At 42.3% G+C, this 18,526-nt stretch overlaps 1 protein-coding gene across 1 annotated transcript; it reads left to right on the plus strand.

Moving 5' to 3' along the window:
* The first annotated feature begins 4,482 nt into the window (after window positions 1-4,482).
* MDK (midkine) lies at window positions 4,483-16,941 on the plus strand. Its single transcript, XM_069968222.1, has 5 exons — window positions 4,483-4,663; window positions 13,746-13,825; window positions 14,675-14,836; window positions 16,033-16,188; window positions 16,482-16,941. Exons 2-5 carry the CDS (start codon window positions 13,747-13,749, stop codon window positions 16,505-16,507), a joined length of 423 nt encoding a protein of 140 aa, XP_069824323.1. The 5' UTR covers window positions 4,483-4,663; window position 13,746; the 3' UTR covers window positions 16,508-16,941.
* The last annotated feature ends 1,585 nt before the right edge of the window (window positions 16,942-18,526 follow it).

The following is an 18,526-nucleotide window of genomic DNA, read 5'->3' on the forward strand; positions in this document are numbered from 1 at the left end:
GGACTCAAAAAAAAAAAAACTTTTAGTTTTTATAAATGACACTAGATGCTTCATAACTTTACGTATCCAGAGTCTTCCCAACCTGCAAAGTACCGATCAGCAAGACTTTACAAGGCTCCACCAATCCTGCAGTCCAGCCATACAGTTAATGGAACCAATATGGTTTTCATATAGATTTTGTTACCCACCTATTAACTTCATCACAGTCGGCCACGCACAAGAACAGCCTGTGATCATAAGTTAAGGCTGTGTTTAAACACAGCATTTTGGGCTATTTTTTAAAGTCTAATCCGGCAGATACGTTGTCCTCTCCTGAAAATGGAAGTGCCCGAAACCCCATAAGCTTCACTGTAAGTGGATCACAATGCATTTTAAGGAGGTTCAGGGAGTTCGATCATTCGCTTCCGAAGAGGACATGGTACCTGCCAGAGTTTTGACAATGTATCCTGCCACACCAGCAAAATTATAGTTTTCCTTTAAAATTAATCTTTAAAAAGAATGTAACCCGTTGATATGTCCCTATTGTGCACGGGGCACTGAAGATTAAGGTAAGTTTCTTTTGCGCCATTTACATGCTATTAGGAGTTTAATCCCTATGCTAACTAGGAGTTTTGGGCAGTGGGGTTGGGACTACCACCCCAGTGCACCGATCTACTCTGTTGATATTCATTAAAAGGTGCGGGGTGGCGGTGAATTGGTGCGCTGGGGAGGTAGTCCCACCCCCAGTGCTCCAAAATGCCTAATTAGCATAGAAATTAATAGCACTCCAAATAGCACAGAAATGGGGCAGAGGGTGAAGGTAACAAACTTACCTTCATCCTCAGTGCCCCGTCTGCAATAGGAACATAGCAGCAGCTTAGAATCTTCTATTCTGAAAATAGACATTGTACAGCTGGAATAGATTCCCCATATAAACATATGCTTTGTTTTAAAGGCTCTTAATTACCAGTTATGCAAATTGCATGATAGCTTTTGAAGTAGCGACAAAACATGTCTGAAAAAAGTGCAACAGTTAAGTCAAATGGAAGAAAAAATTGAACAACATGTCTAATTTATTGGCTTGAGTCAAAAATACGGACTTAAAAGTCCGGTTATCTACCTGAAAGCCATAGAATATAATTCTCTAATCTCTACATCATAGCAATGTATCATAATATGGAAACTACAAAACTAGCTGTCCAGCATTAGGAAAATATGGCTAACTTCTTCCAAAAAGTAATGCCAAGCCAGTCCGGGGGTTGTGTATATTGATTCAGTTAAGCTGCAATACCTCACACAACCCATAGACAGGTGTGGTGCTGTTTTTGGAAGAAAGTAGCCACGTATTTGTAAGCATAGACAACACCTTTAAAGAGAATCACCTCTATATGATGCTCTCAGGCCACGAGGAGAGTCATAGAGGCCGGGCTGAGCTGCAGCATGCCTCCTCTACGCTGCCTGCTTGGCTTCCAACACTGATCCCTGTACATCTATGATTTTAGTCAGGGCAGGGTGGGCAAAAGAGCAGGCTTGTATGATGTACATGGGACTCTAAAAATAATATAGAGCTGACTTATTCCCTTTAAGGTAGGCAACTAAGAACTAACAACCATTCTTTCATCCAAGGAGAGGCCAAGTCCATAAAGACAATGGCCAACATTTTGACACCAAAATCCTCATTGAATTGCTGACACATCTATTATCATGTTTTCACCAGTTTTGTGGCAAAAGCTACAGAATAAATTGTCATTTATTCATGTCAATCTCTACTCATTCTGGGCTAATTAGTCAATTGGGCGGAGCTACACAGTAATTGACATCTTTTGCTATATGCACAACTATACACTGAGCAGGGCCACCCACATGACTACTTAGTCCAGAATCATCAGAGATTTACATGAAAAAATGAATAAAAGTTAGCCGTCTTTTTGTATTTTGCGGCGGATGATATGGCAATAGTTGTATGGATGCGTTCTTTTAACAACTGTCCGCTTTGGATGTTTTAGTGTTTATTGGCATTGGGTGGGTGGCATTTTTTATCCCTATTTCTATGGGCCGTCAGCAGATAATACGGAGCGGAGATCAAACCCTTGATGTAGAATTCATTCTTCTGTATTTCCTTCGGCTTTTGTTCCGTCCTTTTGTGCCAAGACTTTGGTTGGCTAGCTACATTATCAAATGTTTTCAGGACCCGTAACAATATGTTCCTGCAGTTTTGTAATGTTAAAATAAAATTAGTTGCGGTTTCTTCACCTTTGGCTGCTGGGGGTGCTCCGCTCTTCTTGTGAACAGAAAAGGAAGATGTGTCATGCAAGAAAACATCATGCCATGTGGTTACGGGAGCCAGTCGCTGTTCACAATGTTTAGACAGCATGGGCCCAGCTGTGGGCAAATGTGCCGCAGGATTCCTTATAGAACCTGTATGCTCCATGCCTAACCGTATCTCAGCTTGTATCCAGGCTAGAGGTGCCCAACAGGTAAGCCTACTTTCTATTAAACAGCTTTAACAAATTTTTCCAAAAATATTGTAGTCACTTATATTACACCACACATATAGAGTTTCCTTCCATTCCAACAAGTCCTTGGAGCATTTTTTTTTTTTTTTGCCAATGGGTGAAAAATTGGAGTTTCTGTGCAAGAGACTGAAAGTCCTATTACTGGACTCCTCCATATCATCTCTTTGCTATTTCCCGCCTGAGTCTGACCACAAAAAAAAAGATTATATTATCTTCAGAGCTCTGGGCATGTATGTACCTGTCATTATATTGTTGTACGGTAATCCTTAGCTCCTATCATGTGGTTGTTCACGCAGCATCTAGATATATGCAATGTCCGATTTAAGGGTCCATAGGGTGCAGTCCATCAACGCAGATCTCTACAGGACTTTGTATATGGGTGGTCACCACTTTATTTTATTTAACTGGTGATTTAGTTGTTTGTAGTTGGAATCTTTCTATTCTACTTATAGATATCAGATGCCGGGGGGTGGGGGGGGGGGGGCACATAGATGACCAATGTGTCACTTGTAAGGGCCCTATTACATGGGCCAAATCAGGCAGCTATTTCTCCAAGCAATAGAGACCGTGATCAGCCAAGGCAAGAGAGCAAACACTCGCTTATCGGTTGATCGCTGTTGGTGCGTGCAATAGCGCCGACAGGGAATAAAGAGCAAGCAAGGGCTGATCTGACAGGTCAGCGCTCGCTTGTAATGATAAGCCAAGCGTAATGGCGGCTTCCACTATGGGCTTTAGTTGGTAAGGTGAGCTCGCTTGGAGAAGATGAGGCAGCAATACGGCACACACAGTCTGTCCCTGCTGCTTAACTGAATAAAGTCTTTACTCCCAACACAGACTGACCAATGTCAAATTGTCAATCACGAAACCTTCCACTTTTATGTAAGTGCTCAGACTCACTCAGGCGGCTAAGTGTCCACTGGTGACCAGCTTCCTGAGCTAACCCCCACCTGCCTATGTACAAGCAGCATGGCACACAAGACTGGGGATTTCCTGCCACCATATTGACAAATACACAGAAGCCATGAAGGGTCCACCTTACATATACTGTATATATAGACTAGTGACTTAAAACATCGAGCCATGTTGATTGTTACTATTGTAATGGATGGGAACTCCATCTTGCGTTATATGCCTTATAGCTTATGTATATTACTTGTCTTAGCTAGAAGGTAATTTTTCCCATCAGAAGCCACATGTTACCCCCCCACCCCCCAAACTGGTGACACCTCAAGATACTATTGTCTACTATTCGTACCAGGACTGGGTAAAAAAGCCAAAATCATCACTTGGCCATATATTTAGCAGGATTCTTTACTTTCACTATTCAGTACTTGAAAATCTCAGTGTGGCTCTACGAAAGGATGGTGGACTTCTGTCATAAGGGTGGAGAGGTATCAATTGCATTTGACATATAAGAAGACATTAGAATTATACATGACATAAACTAGTGGGTGATGCCCGCTAAAAGTGATACCTCTGGAAAATACCTTTAAGCCTGGCATACATGAAGGAATACCTTTGGTCTCACTAGCATCTGCAATTGTTGAGACACATTCCCAGTCTTCTGTGCCATATACATCTATAGCTTTTTGTGGATAATTTGTGGTAACACGAGGCGTAAACCGAATTTCATAGGGTTCTATGGTGATCTAAGTATGGTTTGGTAGAATTGGTGGGTGATGAGTCCATAATACAACAGAAAAATGTGAGATGTCTGAAAGCGTCTGGTCTGTAGCTTCTTCACTCTAATATCAAGAGGTTAAGCCCCAATATCCTCAGGTGTCCAAGAGGTGCCTACATATGTGACATGTTCCAGCAAATAGACTTCTATGTATACAGTCATAGCCTAATATTTGCACAGTCCAGGTTTGGCACAGCTGGCTAATGTGAAATGGCTAGTGTAGCCCACCCCTCCCCTTCCACCACCACCACCACCTCCTCCCCTCTTCTTTATACTTTAGGGGGAGGGTTGGAGCTGGGCAGAGTTTGGGAAAAACTCCCTACTGGTGTCAGCTGAGCAGATAATTGAAAGGTTTCTGTCCGACTAGCTGAAACTAGTTGGGAAACACAAAGGAAGAGATAAGAGCTCAGTGCTTTCTGCTGTTTGTACTTCTACCCCATACACTCAACCAGGACCAGAGGAGAGGAAGACGAGAGCCAGGGCACAGGTAAGAGGCATTGCTACTTTTCTCTTATTCAGTAGAGGGGGGCAAAAAGTTTGGAGAAGTTTACAAAAGTTTAGACTCTGAATGTTGAAGGGCACTTTATTCTTAAAAATCTTATAAGTCTGTTGTCCTTCATATAGGGCTGATATATTCTGCTGTAGCCTAAACCTTCTAGTAACAATTCAGCAGAGTTAAATGCCGCAGCTGTAAAATCTAAATGAATCATTGCCTCCGAGTATCCAACGAGCCTGAACAAGATGCTTCCTCCAGGACAACCTTCAACCCTTAGAGCCACTCATTGAAGGTCACAGGGGTCTTGACCCCAGAGACACCCAAAACCGCCCCCAGCTTAGTACCATACCCTGTCCATCAAATTGCTGGGAGAGGTCAATGAAGTGGCAAAGAGTTAAGTAATAAGAAGTGGTACTTCTGTAAGGGTCAAGGGGTATTAAGGTAAAGAGGGCAAGATGAAGGATGCTGGAGATCCAGTTTTTCATAGATAGTACCATGGTGAAGGAAAATGTATCTAAACAGTTCATAAAGTTTTCTTTGTTTGTTGGAACACGTTCTAGATGCCCCCCTGTACCCGTTTTTCCCCCCTTAAAGGCCCCTTGGCTTGACAAAAGCTGTTGTATAAATCATAAATCAGTATGATCATTCCTATGCAGGAGATTGCAAGCCAGCTAGGGACAATACGTTTCTTTATGCTGCTACCTACAAAAGAATGCCCCCCTCAAATTCCACTCACTTTATCCAATAGTGCACCCTGGGGAGCACAAGAATATATTCACTCTCTCAGTCTGGGAGGAAAATGACTACCCGGGGTGTTAAAGAAATTTTATTTAAAAAACAAAAACACCTTTTACAATTTTTTAAAAAATTCCTATGGCATGATCTGTAGAAGGTGCAACGCTGGCAATTACATATCTGGGAAGTCTAAGGGTAAATGCACATTAGACGTGGGGGGGATAAAAATCTGCTGAGAAGCCGCATGGGAATCTGTGCAGAGTTTTAGAACTTTTTAGATTTTAAAATCAAAAGATGATTTCACATACTTAAGATTTTTCAATCATTTAGGAAAATGTGTATAATCCACAGCCAATCCGTCTTGTGTTTGTTTATATATACACGTAAAGAATGGGCCATACTAAATATAATGGTAAAAAAGTTGTGCTTGGGAAAAAAAAAATATTTTTTAGAAAATATTATTGTAACCGTTCTCTTTTTGTTGCCTCCCCCATCTATTTAGTGCCCTAAATGAATTTGGCTGCAAAATATCATTACGGCAATCTTCACCTTCTCTAAGTTCCCAGCCTCTTACATATTCATCCCCCCTCTTGTTAACCTCAATGGCTCTTCCCCACTCCATTAAACGCCATTAAACTCTCTCATGTGGCTTCTCAAATATTTATGCAGCTTTTAATATGCTGTATTTGACCGACATCCAAAAGCTCTCGACCTGCGGATTCCCCTAACAAGCGCGAGTCCCCCATTTCCTTAAGCGCTGCGATCCAGTTAAAGTTAATTGGGCAATTAATGCGTAATCCTGAATTTGGAGACGGGAACATGACATGAAATGCAAGTCCTGATCCTGTGTGTGTTTTAAATCCACAGAAGTTGTGGCTCTCGGCCAACGCTAACATTAGATTATTGACTTTAAGGGGAGAAAAAAGCAGGGTCTGAGATTGAGACCATTTTAAGAGTTCTCTTGTAAAGAAAAAAAAAGCTGGTTGGTTATTTAGAGGTGCAATAGTTTAAAGGGAACCTGTCACATTAAAAATGCAGTCCAATCTACAGGTAGCGTGTTATAGAGCAGGAGGAGCTGAGCAGATTGATATATAACATTGTAGAAAAAGACTGGTATAACAACTGTCAATCACTGAGTAGGACCACCCACTGGACTCTTAAGCCAGAATGAGCAGAGGTTTAGGGCAATAAATGACAAGTTCTGCTTAATTTCTTCCCACAACCCTATATATTAATCTGCTCAGTTTTTCCTGCTCTATATCATGCTACCTGAAAACTCAACTACATTCTCCATGTGACAAGTTCCCTTTAAATTCTAACATTTTAAAGGGAACCAATCATAAGTGTTTTGCAAATAGTGTGATCCCTTACCATAATTTGTGTGCAGTGTTTGGTATCTTTATATCCTGTAAAGTGTGTTGTTGTTGTTGTTTTTTTATTTGATGCTCGGTGCAGAGAGAGAACTAGGCATAGGGGTAGAGCCCGGGGTCATGACAGACTCCCTGCCTGCACCGTGTGCCAGATTAAGGGTGCGTTCACACCTACAGGATCCGGAGCATATACGCAGCAGATCCGCAGCAGATTTGATGGTACAGATTTGATGCTGTGTTCAGTTATTTAAATGAGATCTGCTGCGGATCCGGTAAGTGTGAATGTACCCTAAAAGAACGTTTTCCTGGATATAAAGCCGATATATACCGAACACTGCACACAAACAATGGTAGTTTGCTGCTGCTAACAGCATTATCTGCAAAATACTGATGATTGGTTCCCTTTAATTAGATTCCTATGGTTATTATGCACTATTTTCTAATAAACTGATAGAGAGGTTCTAATAAACTTTGTACCTATATGATATCACGGCAAATCTTGGTTGAAGAAGTTGGATACAGAACTAGGGTGCCCTGGAAAACATACAGCCTATGGCCTATGGTTGTATCCATGTTTTCCAGGCAGCCTCAGGGCTGCATCCAACTTCTTCAGCCATCGATAATGAAATGCTGCACGCTTGGGTACAAATAAACCACAGTGTGCTCAAGGTCCACATCAGCTGTAATGTTTGGAGGAATCTGGTAAGATATGTTAAAGCAAATGTATCATCAGGTACATTGCTTTGGGTTTTATACCTTAATGGATCGGTGGCGGTGGCACAGTCCTTTTTTTTAATTGCCTTCCGGATCCCGTGCCCTGGCCCGCCCTGGAGCACTGGGGGAAGGCCCGCCAGCCCCCAGTGTGACGAAACCCCTACCTTTTGTGACACGGCTCCATTGATTCTAATGAAACCGTGTCATAGACTGGATGTGATATTGTCATACTGGGTGCCCAGTGTTCCAGGGCGGGTCAGTGCCCCCGAAAAGACCGGCAGGCAATTTAAAAAAAGCACTGTGCCACCGGCACTCCGCAATGTCACCGATCCATTAAGGTACCTGATGGTACACATTCGCTTTAAGGTTTTCCTGTGCCCCCCCCTCACGGGTCAAATTAATCATTACTCTTTTTTTAAATCAGTGGGCAGTCTGTGTTCCTCCTTATTTTGTCCTATATCTGATGGTCCAAATGGGAATAAAAGAAAACCGCACAAAATTTTCAGCAACTCCTGTAGGATATGTTCGCGCGGGAAAGATGCATTGCAGATTTTACCTGCCAAGTCCTGTTTTACCCAGCATGTGAATGACATTTGTAAAATCCCATCCACATGATGTTTATTTCTTCCATGGCGAAACTTTCTACAGCAAATCTAATTCATGTGAACTTATACGTAGATTGGTGCTTGTTCACGGAGTGTATTACATGGCTCAGTAATAGTGGGAGGGCTGCAGGAATGATCACTGGATTGGTCGTGTCGCCCTTTCCTCCGATCAACCATTGCCCGCTATTACACAGAGAGAAGTACGGCCAACAGTTGATGATTTTTTTTTTTAACAGATCAAAACAAGTAATGCTAGTAATAGGGTCCTCTGTTTTCCTCTGCTAAATTGTTAAAAATTCTCTTTTTATGGCTTGACAGAAACTTTTTGAAAACTTCTATGTATTGGAAAGATGTTTTTTTGGTAAAGGTAATTTTTTTTGTCTATTGATATTAAACCAGCAAGACACATATGTAAAATGGTATCCCCCAGGCGTTCACATGTTCAGATTAGTGCCAGACTGGATGGGACAGAAGTTCATAGCAGGTGACTGTGTTTACATGATGCTAAATCTGGTGACTACATGTGTGACATTAAAGGGCCATGGACAAACAATAGTCAGCCAACTCCACCGTCGCCTTGTAAACTTGGATAGGGATATATCCATGTAATTTCAGTGCAGCAGGAAACCCTATCAGCTTCATTTTTATCTACAGGAAATACAAAGTATTCAACAGGTTAAAAGGAACCTGATAGATCCTTGTTTGTCCCAAAAGCAGAGAGTCCACTCCATAGATTAGATTATCGGTGGATCCTGACGAGATCAGAGGGACCTGCAGACAAAAACTAAGAGATGAGATGCCATTAGAGATGAGCAAAGGAACCCAAACCATTGGTATTTCAATCCCGCTGTCTTCCCGTTCTGTGTGGAAGCCTAGGTCATACACTGTATCTCTGTTTTGGGGGCAGGACTCGGGTTCGTACAAACCCGAACCTCTGCCCACTTTGCTCATTTTTGGTGGCCATACACATTAGATAAAAGTAGCTTGATGGTTGAACAAAATGTTGAACAATCACTGATGTAGCCATATACATTTTAGTCCATTTAGTCCACATAATATGGTTCTTCATACGGGCCATGCATGATCAATGTCACCGGGTGAAGGACCAATCATGTTTCTGAAAATACTCTTGGAATGTTCTGGGAATATTCTTTGAGATGCCTATACACCTTCCATACCCGTATGATCACCAAGCTGATAATTATTGAAGGTATATCAAAGAATATTTATCAGCTATCTCTCATTCTATCTTTCCCACACACAAAAAATATTTGGCTTGGCTGGACATTCATGTGTTGTTAATATAGAGAGCAGAGGAAAGCCGACAGCTTTGGCGGTGGCTTTTCTCCTGGAAAACAAAAGGGTTGGGCAGATGAAATCCAACATGCCCGACTCTTCTTACCACTGACATCCCCAGACAACCAGCCAGTTTATAGCGTATAAGGGCTTTAGTACACCAAACGATTATTGCCATACTTGGATGTTCCAGACAATAATGTTTGGTGTGATAGCTCATGTTAAAAAAAAAAATCACGACCGTGGTCTTTCCGCATGTTGAAAAATCATGAAAAATCACGGTGACGGTCTGCCCTAAGGCCTTATGTGATCTACTTAGCCAAATCCCTGAAAAATTCTAATCAATTATACAATATTTTATAATTCTATATTCTATAATTTAAAAGGAACTTAGGATTTCTTTTAGTACATAATTCACTGTTTGCCTGAAAGTCATAGCTATAGGGGGAGCAAAGGGTGGCCCTAGTGTTAGAAAAACTCTCTGCCTCATAAAAAGACACCAGTAGGTAGGTTTCTTTGGGAGCTTCGAGCTCAGTTGACCATAAACTTTTGATAGATCTTTGTTGAACATTTGTCCAGCCGAAAGACATTTCTCCCAACTCTCCTGAGTACAATAGGATCAGGCATGTTTGTATCCATCAGAAAAGTTGGGACATTCCCATATACATAAAGGTCGGTGGAGGTTCTCCCAACACTCCACCGACAGATCATGTGGAGTCACTGCCTGACCCCTTTGTTCTCAGAGAGATAAGTCGCTCCCAGAGCTGTTTGGCTGAGGCTTACCTTTCCCCTCCCCATAGAGAACACAGCTCAACCTTGTGCCCAGGACAGGAGAGATCATGGTTGGCCAAACGATCATTTGGCCAACAGTTATTGAAGGTGTATGGCCTTCTTTCGATGACAAGCTAGTCCTGTGAAACTGGAAGATTTGGATTACAGTAATCTAATGTGTATAGCCAGCTTTACACCTCTGGTGGATAGAAAGGTAGCAGTAGCCTTCCACGATAGGAGAGCTTAATGGTTCTCCAAATCTGTGTACAAGCCATTGAGGGTTACTGGAAAATACTTTATATAATGTTGACATCCATAAGAAGAAATAGAAATAGAAAGAGTTGGGTACTATCAGATACATCAGTGTTTCTTTGCACTAGCTATACCATGGTTATCCTACCACTGTGGTTTTAGTCATAGATTATCCTAATTTCTATAACAATTTTGGCCTTGTTATGTCTGTATTGATTGGGGAGAGACGTTGGGTCTGTCGTGCCAGAGTTTGTTGTTATATTTCCCTTTGTACTATTTTATTGCTGTATAGCAGCAGGATTATGGAGTTGTGTGCACATGACTGACCGTAGTGTGAATCTCTATAAACACCAGCAAAGGCCCCAGATGGGAATTTCCCCCCTGGGGAGAGCACCATGCTGGGTCCTGTGGCTGGAATGTGCCCCGGGCTGTAAGCCCAACATTGTATAGGGCAAGAGCTGTCTACACGCACCAGATGTCAGCGAACTGGACCATGAAGCTGTAAAACAAGGGGGGTAGTCCATATTGTGTGATATCTGAACAACATATGTTATGTACGGTATTCAGCATATATCTAACATATAGTGGATATTTCTATCATAGCCCACAGCATTTCCGTTAGGACATGTTCACACAATGGAAAAATTGCAGAAATCCCAGGCAGAATTTCTTTTGTGGATCGGGCAGTTTCATATGTCATAGATTTATTATCATTCATTTATTTATCTGTTACACAGAGAGTTATAGGCCGATATCGCCCTGTGTCGGGCGGAAGATCAGCTGACAAACAAGCAAAGCTTTCTGGCTTTTTCCCTGCAGCTGGCTGTACTTCTCTAAAGTGACAGGCTGCTCAGCCAATCACAGACCACTGCGGTTATATCCCGGCCAGTGATTGGCTGGGCAACCTGTCACTTCAGAGACCACTCTGAACTGGCACCAGCGGTTGTGGGGAGTGGGGAGAATTAAAGGAAACTGAGGTTGTGGGTGATCGAGGTCATCAATCGATCGTTGACTTGCCGAATCGACCTGATTCTACAGATTATCGCTCTGTGTCTTAGTGACTTAAACAAGGGATCCATGGAGCCCATGAAATGAAGTCTGGTCAAGTTTATTGATCTTTGATGTGCATTCTATTTGCATCGGCATTCAGCCTTGTGTGTTCTCCATGAAATTACTTCTGTTAAGGTGCCCATACACCTTAAAGCTCTATTACACAAAATGATTATTGTCCGTAATCGGCCGATAATAATCTTGTCTAATAGAAAACAATGATCAGCTGACATAAACGACTAACATAGTTGCGGTATGCTGCCATGGAATAGGAGCGGCAGCACCAGACCACAGCTATCTTTTAAGGGCTGCCCGGATGATCTGACCCCCCCCCCCCAAAGTTCCCCACTGATGTGTTGTGCAAAACCTTTTAGGTTCAGTGGGTAAAGCCCCTATTCCACGGACCGTCTAGGGGAGCAAACGAGCGCTCTCAGCACTCGTTTGCTTCTCGTTCCCCGCTCGCTGCCGCCGCTATTCCACGCGGCTGCAGCCAGCGGGTGAGTGCGGGAGGGGGCGGCGGGGAGGCTTCCCGGGTGATCACTGATCGTCCGGGCAGCCCATAGGATACAGCAGCGTCTGCTGCCGATGCTCCTATTCAATGGAGCGACGGCAGCAGATCGCTGTTTTATCAGTCGCTTGTTTTTCAACATGTTGAAAAACAAGCGACTGCAAGAATCAGCCGACATGAACGATGTCGGCTGATCGTTGCACTCTATTCCACAGGAAGATTATCGTCCGTAACAGCCGATATCGGCCGAATATGGACGATAATCGTTCCATGGAATAGGGCCTTAAGAAGTCAATTTTTTCCTTATTCTTTTCTATTTTTTTTTCTTTGTTAACACATTGACCCCTTCTTAGATAATATGCAGGTAGGGAACTAAAACAAAGGGACAGCGGATGGATCTAGGTAAGAAATCATGATTGCCTAAGTATATGTAGGACACTTGGGTGGAGCGCCTCCTGGCTAAAGATCTTGAAGGGATTGTCTTGAGTTGGTAAACAAGGGCATACATAATAGAGGATGTCAACCTGCTGTTGTAACTTTAAGTATGTCTCATGAAACATTGCGTTCAGTGTCTGATGGAGAACAATAGGTCTCTGTTGTATGTATAAATACGTCTTAGTGAGTCTGGTCACCGCTGAAGTAGGAGGAAAGTGCTTCATAGATGCCGAGTCTTCTTTGTTCAAGTGAATGGCATGAACAAGGTCATGATGGCTTCCTGAATGAGAGGACAAGTGGCAAGGGATTGGCTGCCTCCACTGAATAGAAGGAACTCGGAAAGTTTAGGTTCAGTTTATTTTACTTCACATAATTCAAGTTATTCATCATGAATATTCACCAGGGGTTGTGCCTAGCATCAGTAAAAAAATGATGGTCAGGGCTGGCCATAGATTTTACATGGAGATGTTGTGTTTGTCTTTATTTGCCTCATTATGTTTCCTTGTTCTCTTTTATTGTGCTGTCTTGGGTGGGCAGCTCTAAATGGGGTCACCTCCGAACATTTACAATGTCCCTGGTTATCAGGATATGGGGTTTACTTGGATTCGGTCAAGAGAAGACAGAGTCTGACACTGATCTGTGCACCATGGTGGTGCCGTGAATAGGAGTCCAAAGTAGGTTTTATTAGCAATATGTGGAATGAGTGTGGCTTTTACCAAATGCACAGTCAGGGGTACCAACCCAGCCTCTGTGGGAAGGGCCAGAAAATAAGGCAAAGTCTCCTAAAGTTCCCAAACATGAGAGGACATCTGGATTGGCAGCTGACGAGATACTCCTAGGAATTGGCCACCAATAAATTATGCCTATAAATGTTGTATTTCCGCATATGCCTGTGCAGTTCTTATACAGATGGACTGGACCTGTGACTGCCCTATTGGACCTGGGACTGTTATGTAGTTGCATCATAAAGATCTGAGAAGGGCACGTTCATGACTGAAGTTGTGAATGAGTGGCCATGAATACCCACAGTGGTGTATGGTGATTACCTTCAGAGTGGCATTTAGGTGACTCAGTCTGTGGGTAGACCAGGTTGGCACAACCCAATCTGGAGAACTCCTACAATGGTTAAGATTTCCAGCCATGGTTGAGGACCTCATTGTAAAGCTGTGCCTCCTGGTACCAATAAGATGGTCACTGGGGATCTCAACAACAGGGAAAATCTAGAAATTCTTTGGGTAATTCTTCATAATACAAAAAGAATGAAACTTGTTGTTCACCCATGAATTGTGATCTTTATGTTTCTTTTGTTAATTTTAGCTTTTTTTATGCTTTGACAGGATGGACTTGCGAGCTTTGTGTGTGATCGTGTTGGTGGCAATTCTTGCTGTGAGTTCTCACGCTGCTAAAAATAAAAAAGGTAATATTGCTTTACACCCTTAATTTACTTTCTCTTTTAGACTAATCTTTACACTTTAAATTTGCCCTTAAAGAAGAACTTGAAAATGCATTTAGTAAATTCAGCCCCCAAGCCAAAATCTTACAGGCCACTGTCAATGAATAACATATGTTTTAGTAAATGGCCTCTATCCAGGGATAGGGAACTTTTGGCCCTACAGCTGTTGCAAAACTACAATTCCCATCAGGCGTGGACAGTCAACGCTGGAGGGCCGAAGGTTCCCTATATACGCTATAGATCATTGCCCACACACTAAGGCTGGGTTCACACTATGTATATTTGAGGCTGTATTTGGTCCTCATGTCAGGTCCTCATAGCAACCAAAACCAGGAGTGGATTGAAAACACAGAAAGGATCTGTTCACACAATGTTGAAATTGAGTGGATGGCCGCCATATAACAGTAAATAACGGCCATTATTTCAATACCACAGCCGTTGTTTTAAAATAACAGCAAATATTTGCCATTAAATGATGGCCATCCACTCAATTACAACATTATGTGAACAGAGCCTTTCTGTGTTTTCAATCCACTCCTGGTTTTGGTTGCTATACAGCCTCACAAATACAGCCTCAAATATACATAGTGTGAACCCAGCCCAAATCTATAGATAAGCTGACTATATAGAGAATATATGACACCGTTCTTCCATAGAGTCAATTCTATGGACCAGGGTGTTTAAACACTAGTTGGTCAAAGAGTAGAGACTCTGTACACCTGGCCTTTTTTTAAACCAAATTATCCAAACGAGAAATTATCCTTAAGATGTTTCTATGGTCATCAGAGTTACCTATTGTTTCTTCCTTCACAGACAAAGGGAAGAAGGGAGCATCGGACTGTGCAGAATGGAAGTGGGGTCGTTGCATCCCTAGTAGCAAGGACTGTGGAGTAGGCACCCGGGAGGGAACATGCAAAGAAGAGACACGCAAACTCAAGTGCAAGGTCCCCTGCAACTGGAAGAAACCATTTGGAGGTGAGAAAATATATCTAGTTATGTTAATGATAATTTATATGGAAAAGTTAAAGAAGGTCTTCATGTTAAGACATTTGGTCATATAAGGAAGACATACTCTACTCTGCATATAAGGACATACTCTACGTATGTGCCTGAGGACCACAAGATGTTTTCTAAGGGATGTCTTATTTTTCCATGAAGAAGAATTCACATGTCACATGCCCAGCAGGGGCAGAGCGTACCATATGGTGGCTTCTGGCTACCAGGGGAGCTCACCACAACAAACTCATACAGCACAGCAGGGACAGTGTATGGTATGGCGACAGGATAATGGAGAGGATGACCGCCATGTAAGGGCAATTAATTACCGTTATTTTAAAACAACGGCTGTTGTTTTGTAATATCGGCTGTTATTTACCATTAATGATTGACATCTACTCAATTTCAACAGAGTGTGAACATAGCTTTTCTGTGTTTTCAACCCACTCCTGGTTTTGGTTGCAAAATACTGAGCCTTAGGGTATTCTATTCTATTGGAGAACCAGGATTCTTGCAGAAGCACAATTCTTTTGTTTTCTGCGACAATAAGCAGACCCTCAGGTCTTATCAACATAGTCATCAGGGTCAAGTAAAATAAAACATAAAAGTGACCTAAGGTCCATTTATACAGCCTGATATGGGGCCGTTTATGGGGGCAAACAAGTGCTGATTAGAAGGCACACACGGGCCCCACGAACAATCACTGCATCCTTCATGTGGCCATTTAAATATATTGCTGTCAGACTCACATCCCCCGTTTACACAGGGAGATGTGCGGCTGATAGCGTTATATTTTAGCGTGGCACAAAAGATGTGATTGGGCCAGGGATTAGGCTTTTTCCCGCTCCTTGGCTGGTTGCTGCCACATTTACATGGGCCTATTTTAGGCTGAAGGAGCATTTCTAGCATTATTCCTTGCTGATAATCGGCCCATGAAAAGGGCCTCTTTACGTTTACCTCTTCTATTTGTCAGTTGCAATGTTAGCATTGATATGGGTTATGATTTAGATCTTTATGGACTGAGGACTGATGGATGGAACAAGGAGAGAATGGCATGTCTAGAAGTCTATATCTTGAGATGATTTTACTTAAATAGAGCTGTAGATCAGTTTTTGGCCAGTATAACTTTTTTTTTTTATATATATAACTTATTTTTTTTGTATCCTATTCCGCAGCTGACTGCAAATACAAGTTTGAGAACTGGGGTGAATGTAATGCTGAAACTGGTGTGAAGAGTCGTTCTGGAACCCTAAAGAAGGCTCTATACAACGCAGAGTGTGAGCAAACTGTGCAGGCCACCAAACCATGTTCCATCAAGACCAAAACCAAAGGTAAGCCAGATCATCAGTGACCCGAAGTTTTCCAGATAAAAAAATATTAATGTGGCCCCAATAGGTCCAAAGGGCCTAAAGTTGCTCTTGGTGGCCCAGCATTTCTCTATGGCCTGTCCATACGAATTAGCAGTACTCGTTGTATTGCTGCACAGCCCTTTCCTATAGCATTGACCAAATGTGTAAATGAGTCTTTGTAATCACAATGAGGAAGCTGCTGGTGGGGTGGGGGTGGTACGGGTGATGGGTGTGCTGAGGTAATCAACTAAATAATATACATATTTTTTTCCCAGGCAAAAAAGGTAAAGGAAAGGACTAGAACATGAGCAGCTGGCACCTCAAGAATGGTCCCAGGAATGGGTTTCAACGCCCTCAAGAATAAAGGAATCTACAGAAGCCCCTTAAAACCTGTCTCCAACATGCACTCTATCCTGACCTTCCCTGACCCCCTCCTCCCAATATTTCTATTTTTTAATCACTAATGTCTTTAGGAAAAAAAAAGAAGAAAGTGTAAAAAGAAAGGAATCTATCTTTCCTCTGACCAACTTAAACTGTCCTCTGAGCCCCCCGCTTCCATCTTACAGTCCTGTCTGATTTTTGCCTACATCATTCCTCAAATATATAAACTACGACCCCCCTTCTCCTTATATGTACTGTATGTGGTTTCATATTTCTGTGTTTTTTAGGAAATTTCTTTTTTCGTTGTTTTTACTTTTTTTTTTTTTAAATAAATGTACAGTTTGAATTTGTAAATATGATTTGGTGTTTGATTTTTGTCATAGAGTAGAAGGTAATGAAGAGAAGCAAACTTAACTACTGAGACACTTTTAAATATTCATACTTACTTTTTTTTACAAAAAATAAAAAATTTTTAGTCCCCCCCCCCCCAACTGCCATTTATTACCTAATAACATGATAGGTGGTAAAAGGGACTCCCACTGATATCCAAAATAAGGCCAGAAGCCCCTCATTCCTTATTATTTTCCATGGAGCAGTGATTGAGCATGCATGGTCCTGCTGCCAGGAAAACATGCATACAACCTTACAGTCCTATAACATGGAGCAATTTTTTCCACGATTAATGACTAACAATAAACGATCGCAAACGAGATTGTTTATCGTTAACCTGAAATCGTTCACCTAATTACAGAGCGATAATCGCTAGTTACAATCGTTACTACGATCACTATTGCGATCGTTATTACGATCGTTTATTCCTTCTGATCCCAGCTAAACAATGAACAATGTGCTATTACACTGAATGATTAGTGAAAAAATGCGGAACTTGAGCGAATGAACCCGCCCTTAGGGCTGTGTTCCCAGTATGTTTGCTCAGTATTTTGGTCAGAATTTTGCAACCAAAAGCAGGAGTGGATTGAAATCACAAAAAGGCTATGTTCACACACTGTTGAAATTGGTGGATGGCCGTCATTTGCCATTAACAGTGTGTAAACATAGCCTTTCTGTGTTATCAATCTACTCCTGGTTTTGGTTGCAAAATACTAAGCAAAAATACTGTGTGGGGACATAGCCTATGGTTTTTTTAGACCTCCCTAGAGCAGCGTCCAACTTTTTCAGCCTCCGGGAATCAAAAACTGTGCAAGTTCACTCCTTATGGCCCTATTACAGGGAGTATGTATGGCCCTATTACAGTGAGTATGTAAGGACACAGAGAATGTAAGGACAACGATCAGTCATTAAAACGATCATCAGCGGATCGTTTCTTTAGGCCCAGACCTACAATCATCCACTAACCACGCATCCCTATATGTAATAGCGATGCACGGCCATCTGCTGACAATTGCCCAAACAGTTAATACTTTACCTGTCCACACTCTGTATGCGTCCCGGCACTGTGCACTGCAGCTTCAGAGCTGCCTGTCTGAGCTCACCGGCCGCCCAGCCAATCACTGGCCGGGATCGCAGTGGCCAGTGATTGGCTGAGGGGCCTGTCGGCTCAGACAGGCTGCTCTGAAGCTGCGGAATGCATACAGGGCACAGCAGACCGGAAGCGTGGACAGGTAAAGTAACCATGTCCGTGCAACCCTTGCTAAACGAGTTTTAACCCGTGTAATAGGCCCAATAATTGAGTGGCAATCTAGCAGATCGGCGCTCATTTACAGTATTGATCGGGCCTTTATTGACCCGTGTAATAGGACCCTCACTAGTAGACATCTATTGAGAGCTTTCAGGCAGGGAAATGGGGGAACACTGCTATAAAAGGTATAGTAAAAAGATTCATATATTCTCTATAACCATTGCAAGTAGAAACAAAGAGAAGTTTTCGTTTTGTTTGGATGCACTGGACTAGGAAAACATGGCAACAACACAGATAATG

Source organism: Dendropsophus ebraccatus, chromosome 4 (genome assembly GCF_027789765.1).
Source record: "Dendropsophus ebraccatus isolate aDenEbr1 chromosome 4, aDenEbr1.pat, whole genome shotgun sequence".
Classification (NCBI taxonomy): Eukaryota; Metazoa; Chordata; class Amphibia; order Anura; family Hylidae; genus Dendropsophus; species Dendropsophus ebraccatus.

Bases quoted from the DNA above. Each gene is read 5' to 3' on its own strand.
- MDK (XM_069968222.1), top strand. From the start codon at position 13,747: ATGGACTTGCGAGCTTTGTGTGTGATCGTGTTGGTGGCAATTCTTGCT. The intron at 14,837-16,032 runs GTGAGAAAATAT...CCTATTCCGCAG, and splicing joins CTGGAAGAAACCATTTGGAG to CTGACTGCAAATACAAGTTT. The intron at 16,189-16,481 runs GTAAGCCAGATC...TTTTTTTCCCAG, and splicing joins CATCAAGACCAAAACCAAAG to GCAAAAAAGGTAAAGGAAAG.